Source organism: Sprattus sprattus (genome assembly GCF_963457725.1).
Source record: "Sprattus sprattus genome assembly, chromosome: 1".
NCBI classification, from domain to species: domain Eukaryota; kingdom Metazoa; phylum Chordata; class Actinopteri; order Clupeiformes; family Clupeidae; genus Sprattus; species Sprattus sprattus.
The window spans coordinates 60,489,262-60,498,408 of record NC_137920.1 but is presented as its reverse complement, the minus strand read 5'-3'; the positions used below and the strand labels follow the sequence as shown (position 1 = coordinate 60,498,408).

Genomic DNA, 9,147 nt, shown 5'->3' with positions numbered 1-9,147 from the left:
TATTGAGACAGATTGTACATCTAAGTAATTTTCGAACATCACACTTTGACTGAATATTCACTAAAGTCACCATCATTTCAAAGTAAATAATATTGTATTTGTCAAAGGCAGGGTAAACAAGCATGGAAACAGACAATGTGATCAAAGCGCCTTGTGGAGAAATATGATGAATCATGCATGACAACAACAAGAAATTATTTATTATTCTATAAAACCACATTATACTCCTTTAATTATTAAAACACATTATTCTGATACCCACCTACAAATAATGCCATCAGTGTCTGTGCGACTAGCCTAGCATGCATGCTTATTACTTTTGCTAGGAGACATTAATGAAACATTAGTACTGATTCACTGAATGTCAGACCACTGCATAGGTTAAAATGCTACCCTTAACTCAGCATAGATTGTGAACCATATAGGCGATGCTTATTGACTGATGTCACAGATAAGCCACAGCAGCAAACGGAGAGCACAACACAGTTATTCAGGCTGAGGTTCAATTAAGCTGTTTATCAATAGTGACGACTCCATTTGATGTCTACATTGTGTGTGTTTGTTTGTGTATTAGCAATGCATTCAGGGTATATAATCAATAATGATAATCAATGGGATTTCTGTAGTATGGTCCAGGGCATAGACAATGCTAGACATTTCAGAAGTGTATGTCTGATATAAGTGCCTCCACAATGTAGGTTAATGAAAATGGCTAAGTCTTGGGGAGCATTACATTTGACTTGTGCCCCACTGACACACAAGCTAAAACCAAAAGCCTGCCAGTCCACACTTATGACTGTTAGTTTGATGATTAATGCCCCATCAGTTATCACTATGTGGATCCAAACCTAGTTACATTCGTTTTTTGGGGGGAGGGATAACTAACTTTTTTTTGTTTAATCACTGAAAGACTTGGAGAGAAATGGAAAAGATCCAAGTTGTCTTCCTTCACTCAGTGATTTAATATGTAAAACCTGAATCTAATTTGCACATGCAACGTTGGATTTTCTAGGTTTTCAACATGAGTGAATCAGCCAATGTCCCATTTTAAACTGTGATTTGATGCCACTGCCAGTGATATTCATATTTTGATATTCATGATTTAATATTCATATGCAACTTTTTATCATATCTATTTAAAAAATGTTAACTGATTAAATATATACAATAGTTGAGTTTCCAGACACAAGAGTCCGAAACGAAGTAGCCAAGGCCTACTGTTAAGAGACTGACTAGCCTGGCTTCTAGCGTTATATCATTTCAAGTTTCCAAAAATAATACAATTTATGATACAGATGTTCTTACTTCAACTACATTTTTCATCAAATAAGTCATATGAGTCAATACAATAGAAATAAAGCCCTCTTGACTCATCATGTCATGTAGCCCAACCTACTTATCATGACAAAGTGCTCATCCACCTGATAGCCTATGATAATGCACGACCCAATCGAGCCATAGGCTATCATAGAATGGTCTCAGCACGTCTAAGTAATTCCTTTCAACAGACCTCCTGACAGACGTTTGAGTTGTGTTAAAAACAGTTTTGAAGAAAATGATTGGAAACCCCGATATTCATAAATACATATACATTGGAAACAATTAAAAAAAAAATACACTATTGTGGCAATACAGTGCAGCTGTTTCTGCCAAATGAGTCTAAAAAAATCAATGTCATCTCACCCCTGTAGGTATCCCTGGTCCACAGTAGTTCTGCACTTACCCCATGTCTTTATCAGCCTACGCTGCTACACACATAGAATCCAATACTATAGCAAACCATTGCAAACAGTACAGTCTTCCAGCATCACTTCTAAAGCTGAGTACAGGGAGAGTTTTCATATCAACCCGCCATTTAAAACTCTAGTGACGTTTCATCAAAGAAAACCAATCAAACTGTACTTGTTATTAGGACAATGGAAAGCCCATGTCGAATCAGATGAGCCCAAGACTTGGCGGTAACCAATAGAGGGGCAATCGTACTGAGAGTAATGTTACAGCTTTGAGAGCTGAGAGAGGAGACTGCGTATCGCCACTGCCTTCACATACAGCCATTGCATCACACTGAACCAGTACGAGCCAGTGGTAAGTATCTGAATGAAATTAGAAAGTGTTCTTAGCTAAGTAAAACAATAATATTTACAGAACAGTGTTGTAATGCAATCGATATTAAAAAATGTTCAAATGTCAATTGTCTTTAAATTGTTCATCACCTAATAACATTAATGTCAGTATCATTAAGCTAACATTAACATTATTTCTAGACAAAAATAGGATAGCTAACATTATATGAATACATTTCCAGGAAACAAATTGTGTATTTTTCATAAGGGGGTTGAATGGATTGTATACAATTATGTCATTGTTAGAAGTGACTTACCTTGAAACTACTCCACTTACAAATAATGTGTTTCGGACAACTGGCTGAATTGCGTACAAACAAGGTATATGGTAACGTTAGCTATAGGCTAGGCTCTTCGCTAGATACAGTAACATTAGCCATTGCAGTGCATTGCGAGAGCCTGGAGATGCCTGTCATGCGAGGATAAGAAATCTTGAGAAATATACAGCAAACGTTGATAAAATATTGGTGTTCTTTTAGGAAATGCATGTTATGTCTATGTACATATACACTGTCAGAGTGTCAAATAACTCGATGATATTGTTTAGTAAAATTACCTCAGGATCTGCGCTTTACTGTAATGGCTGACTACTTGCATAGGAAACAAGGCTGAGCCCGTTACAAAGACTGGTTGACAAGCGCAGTTCGGTGCAACTTTTTCAAGCCGTGTTTTCTACCATAACCAATGTGTAAATGAACAAACTAGCACTGGAAAATAGTTTTTCTATCTTTCCTCGTTACAATCCATATCTCTCTGTATTTTTTCGCCGACAAATAAGGCCTAAATAATCCTGTTGAAAAGATGTGGGTATCGCGGTCGCTCTGCCCTCTATTGCATGCAGTGTAATGGCTGTGCATTGACACAAAGAGAAGGAGCCATATTCCCTGTGTTGGTAGACGAAGACAAGCGGCCATTCCAAGCTCATAGCAAACTAACTCAATACAGCCCGTACATAGACACAGTACAGGCTCAGTGTATTACTATACACCCGGGCTAGTGCATAGGATTTCCGAAGAAGAAAATTGTCAGGTAGACGCGCTTTCTTTACATATTTGTCGATTTAAAAAGCGATCAGGAAGGCGGGTGGAGACATTTGAGGTGGACTTTCTTTCATGAAGAAGGCTTTCTCACAAAATGGAAGTAGAAATATTGCTGTCGTTGTTGACCTCCTTTTCCTCAGAAAGCCTATGTTAACGTTATGCGCCATTAGTACAGTTGGTAGTCTATCCAACAGCCTCTACACTGTGGAGAATATTATAAGGACATGTTTTTACGTTTTAGTGGCTTACATTTTTAACAAAATGTTAAGATAATCACCTTTCGCCATTTTTGTGTCATTGTGGATTACAAAAGACGGAGTTAGCAAGATGACCAAGTAATTTTTTGCACATTTCTGAGTTGAGGTTAGTTATAGAATATAGCTTTGTAGCATAGTTTTAAATCTCGAAAATCGTTATTTGACAGGACGAACTAGTAAAGTTACGCCCTTGACGTGTCAGCTAGTGAAGTTAAGCTAATACGTGAAATGTGTTGCCCCTCTTTATTCTGTTGTAAGATAGGCTTAGAAAAATATTGTAGCTATTGTAAAAGTTATTTTGATGGTGCGATGTATGCTACACATATGTTAGCAATGAAAACATGAAGCCTACACATCGTAGTGTCAAAACTGGTCTCGGACTTCTCCGTAATGAATAGTAAAGCGTCACTTGTTCGCTTAAGAATCAGATTGTGTAGTCTCGTGCATTGGCATGACGGATACATTATTTGATATGTAGATTTCGCTAATGGCAGTTTTGTAAGCGTTATAGCCTTGATAGTGGAGTCAAGCCCTAGAGTTGCTGTTAATAGTACATTTTACACAGGGAATTTATGAATTACGTATCGCAAAAGAGTTGTGTTAATCACAGGCCAAGATAGTCTAGGGTATGAACTAAGTATTAATTAATGATGGTGATAATAAAATATCATGAACTTAACTGAAGTTGTTGTGGCATCGTACTACACATTACAAGATACATTCTGCATATCAGTAGACGGAGTGAAATATAAAGAGATTAACGGCGATGTTTTACAGATAACGGAAGAAGGATGGGTAAAGATCCAACAAAGCCCAGAGGCAAAATGTCCTCGTATGCCTACTTTGTCCAGACTTGCCGCGAGGAACATAAGAAGAAACACCCTGAGGCGTCGGTCAATTTCGCCGAGTTCTCCAAGAAGTGTTCTGAGCGATGGAAGGTAAACTTCTTTTGTCCATGAAATGGAGGGTACAATAAATTAATAAATAAATGACAAATTAGTGACATGTTTTGTCTGCTGCTTTTTCAGACAATGTCAGCTAAAGAGAAGGGTAAGTTTGAAGATATGGCCAAACAAGACAAGGTCCGCTATGAAAGAGAGATGAAGAACTACATCCCACCCAAAGGAGAGAAAAAGAGGAGGTTTAAAGATCCGAATGCCCCCAAAAGGCCTCCGTAAGTGATCAATATAATGTGAATATATATCTATGTGTGTCTTTACAAAAAATATCAAAATTGTAATACATTTTTTTTTTTTATATATATATAAAAAAAAAATAAAAAATAGGGAATTATTAATCATCTGTCATTTACTAAGAGTGGGTGTTTTGTGATTTATCTGTTATCCTTTAGGTCTGCCTTTTTCATTTTCTGTGCGGAGTTTCGACCCAAGGTCAAAGGAGAAACTCCCGGCCTGTCAATTGGAGATGTTGCTAAGAGGATGGGAGAGATGTGGAATAAACAGACAGCTGAGGATAAGGTGCCATATGAGAAGAAGGCAGCCAAGCTGAAGGAGAAGTATGAGAAGGTATAGACAGGATAATGACATCCATCTAATACTTGTAAGATTATTTTAATACAGGGATTGCAAGATAGCCGAAATTGATTTGTTTATGAATTCTCTTATTAAAGGATATTGCAGCATATCGGCAAGGTAAGGGAGGTAAAGTAGCAGGAGCGTCCGCAAAAGCTCCAGCCAAAGTTGAAAAAAAGGAAGATAATGATGACGACGACGATGATGATGACGACGACGATGATGATGATGATGATGAGGAAGACGATGATGAGTAGAACAGTTAAATATATAGTTCATATAGAGTTCAGTCGTGTTTATAAAGCAGTTAACCCCCTGTACACATTTCACTTATGACAAGAAAGTAAACAAAACAAAACAAAAAAATAAGGCTGTGTATATGGTATGTTTTTAAGCTGTACAGTTTCTTTTTTCCTTATTGTATAGTTAACACTACAAAAAGTGTCATCTGTGTTTGTATTTTTCCTCTTTTTTATTTTTTTTAGTGGTAGCTCCCAAGCCACTATCCTTCCGTGGTACAGTTAATGGGGATTGTATAATTGGCTTAGTCAGTGGAGGTCCTAATGGTGCACAGCACACAACCTAGTTTCATGTGGGGTATCAGTTTTTACCCTAATGTTTTTGTGTTTTCTTTTTTATAATTAAAAATTATGTATTATCATTAAAAATGCTGTATCATAAAGTTATTTTACTGTACTTTGAATACCACTGTAATTGCAACAGTAAGAAAAATTGCAGCCGTGGTTGTTGACATTGACATGCTTTGACGTCAATAAACTTTTTTTTTAAGAAGGAAATAATGTGTAGATGATTCACCAGTGAGTAGTTGTCATTAGTATATTCTGATAACATTCCACACCCTTTGCAGTGTTCAAGAATCATATGTACTGAAATAATATTAATATAAGAAGGAATAATTGCATATGCCCAATGTGTCAAGAAGCTTAAAATGTACATCGTGATACTGCCATTCAGTTCCAAGTGGTGGCATTGATTGTTTTGCTTCTCCAAAAAACTATAAAGACACTTAAATCAAAAAGTTTGTTTTATTATCTGTAATGTACTTTCAAGATTAGCAACATCAGACCAAGAGTTATCCAGATGCCAGGAGCACCAGACTGGGTGTTAAAATAACAGTATGAATTTAGAATGAGTCAGGCCTCTAAACCAGATCAAATTGGGTCTGTTAGGCCTACTTTTTAATAAACAGTTACAGCTATGGTGAATACCTTTCAATTTAAAACCTAGGAGAACTGTACTATGGCCCCCTGAAACCCAGGCTGCATCTAACATAAGCCACCTGCTGTTCACTTATTCTCACTACAGTAAAAAAAAAAAAAAAAAAGCTTAGCATGCCACCTACTGGTCAAGCGTAATGCCTTACCTTTACCATGTAACAATGTTTATTTCTCCACAAAACTTCAAATAAATGTCAAGTGTAAACTGACTTACATGTGTCTGTTTTGTTCTTTTGAGAAGACATTTTCTTATCTTGCTTGGATCTTTTTTCATAAGAGTTGTATTGGCCCTCACCTGCTTCTAGGCCTATATGAGGAGTTTTACTAGGCCTGAAACTTGAAGTGTTGACTCTTTTGAAGATGATACCTGCATTAAGGCTGAGGATTGCAGTGGCATCCGAACAGAAGAGAACAACTGAATGAATTTGGTTAATGGCAAGTTTGTAACAATGTGTTTGTGGCCGCTCTGTTCGAAGTTGTGTTCCTTAGTTCTGTGAATAAAGAGCTAGTGTTATTTGGGCCCTTGAGGATCACCAAAAGGGATTAAGAGTAAATAACAAGTTTATAGCCTTTTAAAATATCCTCTATGGTGACAGGCAGAGTAATACAGTTTTGTTTTTCTAAAAATGGTTTTAGTTTGCCTTTAATACACAACCTAGGGCCTAGGCTGCCCTTGAAATTGGTGAAGCTATCTGCACACATTTGGCTGTCTGACTTATTGTAAACGCGATTATATAGTTGACAAAATTGGTTAAAATGTTACTGTGTAGCGAATGATAATGTCAGATCTCAAGAAATAATGATGGTAACAGAGAAGTGGCAACATTTCAGGCTCTCCAAGCATAGACATATATACAGCCGCGGAAAAAATTAAGAGACCACTTCAAAATTATCAGTTTCTCTGGTTTTACTATTTATTAGTATGTGTTAAAGTAAAATGTACATTTTTGTTTTATTCTATAACCTACTGGCAACATTCCTACCAAATTTCAAATAAAAATATTGTCATTTAGATCATTTATTTGCAGAAAAATGACAATTGGTCAAAATAGCAAAAAAGATGCAGTGTCTTCAGATCTCGAATAATGCAAAGAAAACAAGCTCATATTCATTTTTAAACTACACAATACTAATGCTTTAACTTAGGAAGAGTTCAGAAATCAATATTTGGTGGAATAACCTTGATTTAAAATCACAACTTTCATGTGTCTTGGCATGCTTTCCACCAGTCTTTCACATTGCCGCTGGGTGACTTTATGCTACTCCTGGCGCAAGAATTCAAGCAGCTCGGCTTCTTTTCATGGCTTGTGACCATCCATCTTCCTCTTGATCACATTTCAGAGGTTTTTTATGGGATTCAGGTCTCGAAATTGGGCTGGCCATGACAGGGTCCTGATCTGGTGGTACTCCATCCACACCTTTACTGGCCTGGCTGTGTGGCATGGAGCATTGCCCTGCTGGAAAAAACACTTCTCAGAGTTGGGGAACATTGTCAGAGCAAAAGGAAGCAAGTTTTTCTTCCGGGACAACGTTGTGTACTGGAGGTTCTTCTAAGTTCGTCTTCTCTGATGAGTCCAATTTCACAGTAGGTGCAAGACTCTGTGGCTTGTAGGCCTCTCCAGGTCTCGTCTAACCATCAGACGACCATGTGTTGGGCAAAGCTGAAAATTGGACTCATCAGAGGAGACGAACTTAGAAGAACCTCCAGTCCGCTTTGGTTCAATCCTTATGGTCTTTTACAAACCTCAGCCAGGCAAAGCCATGAAAAGAAGCCGAGCTGCTTGAATTCTTGCGCCAGGAGTAGCATAAAGTCACCCAACGGCAATGTGAAAGACTGGTGGAGAGCATGCCAAGACACATGAAAGTTGTGATTTTAAATCAAGGTTATTCCACCAAATATTGATTTCTGAACTCTTCCTAAGTTAAAGCATTAGTATTGTGTAGTTTAAAAATGAATATGAGCTTGTTTTCTTTGCATTATTCGAGATGTGAAGACACTGCATCTTTTTTGCTATTTTGACCAATTGTCATTTTTCTGCAAATAAATGATCTAAATGACAATATTTTTATTTGAAATTTGGTAGGAATGTTGCCAGTAGGTTAAAGAATAAAACAAAAATGTACATTTTACTTTAACACATACCAATAAATAGTAAAACCAGAGAAACTGATAATTTTGAAGTGGTCTCTTAATTTTTTCCGCGGCTGTATGTCTCCAAGCACCTCCCAAGTCCCACCCTCCTCTTCCTCTCATGCCACGCCTACTCCGCTTCTTTTCCGCGGCCATGGTAACACCACCACGCAACGGACGACAGAAAAGTAAAGTAATTTTGTCTCGCTGAGGTAAGATGAGCTATATTGCCGCAAACTGAAGCTATATGTTGTTTTGCGTTAGATAGATTAATATATACCATTATGTCTCGCGTTTGAGGTAAAGAGATCACGTCGCGTCAATCGTGTTTTGTTGTCTGTGGCCTAAATCGCAACGTTAGTGGGTATTTTGGCATGGGCCTGATGGGTATTGTTGTTTCTGGTAATGATCTTCACCGACAGAGGGCATAAGCTACTGGTCCATGTTGAACTACAAGTACGGATTTCTGAGCTGGCTAGGTTATTTTCATGGTTTGTTATTCAATGAATGAAATCCAAGGTAATCAACGTTCATACTCATACACAATAGCGTTCCACTTGCTCTTGATGTAACTTTAGTTTGTCTGTTGATATTAAAAACTATAAACTTCTGCGCATGCCTGTTTGTTAAAGTATGAGTCTACGTTTCCCTTAAATTCTGCATGACGTTAATTTAATCACCAGTATACCCATAGCAAATGTCAGGTTTTTGCGGGAATTCACAGACTTGATATGCCTCAAACACGATGACTTATTAAACACTGTAATTAAGCAGTTTCTAACTGTCAAAGCTGTACTGTTGCCAGTCATGCTGTATCCTAATGTAA

At 37.4% G+C, this 9,147-nt stretch overlaps 1 protein-coding gene across 3 annotated transcripts; it reads left to right on the top strand.

Moving 5' to 3' along the window:
- Nucleotides 1-1,997: 1,997 nt before the first annotated feature.
- Nucleotides 1,998-6,399, top strand: hmgb1a (high mobility group box 1a). 3 transcript variants are annotated; one of them, XM_080847814.1, is made up of 5 exons: nucleotides 1,998-2,085; nucleotides 4,198-4,358; nucleotides 4,449-4,594; nucleotides 4,772-4,946; nucleotides 5,051-6,399. In XM_080847814.1, exons 2-5 carry the CDS (start codon nucleotides 4,212-4,214, stop codon nucleotides 5,207-5,209), a joined length of 627 nt encoding a protein of 208 aa, XP_080703940.1. In that variant the 5' UTR covers nucleotides 1,998-2,085; nucleotides 4,198-4,211; the 3' UTR covers nucleotides 5,210-6,399. The 3 variants fall into 3 exon arrangements, with proteins under 3 accessions (XP_080703940.1, XP_080703939.1, XP_080703941.1); XM_080847813.1 differs by lacking the exon at nucleotides 1,998-2,085 and adding an exon at nucleotides 2,602-2,622; XM_080847815.1 differs by lacking the exon at nucleotides 1,998-2,085 and adding an exon at nucleotides 3,001-3,152.
- Nucleotides 6,400-9,147: the final 2,748 nt, after the last annotated feature.

Excerpts from the sequence above, each read along its gene's own strand:
- hmgb1a (XM_080847813.1), top strand. Across the intron at positions 4,359-4,448 it reads AGTGTTCTGAGCGATGGAAG|ACAATGTCAGCTAAAGAGAA; the intron begins GTAAACTTCTTT and ends CTGCTTTTTCAG. Across the intron at positions 4,595-4,771 it reads AATGCCCCCAAAAGGCCTCC|GTCTGCCTTTTTCATTTTCT; the intron begins GTAAGTGATCAA and ends GTTATCCTTTAG.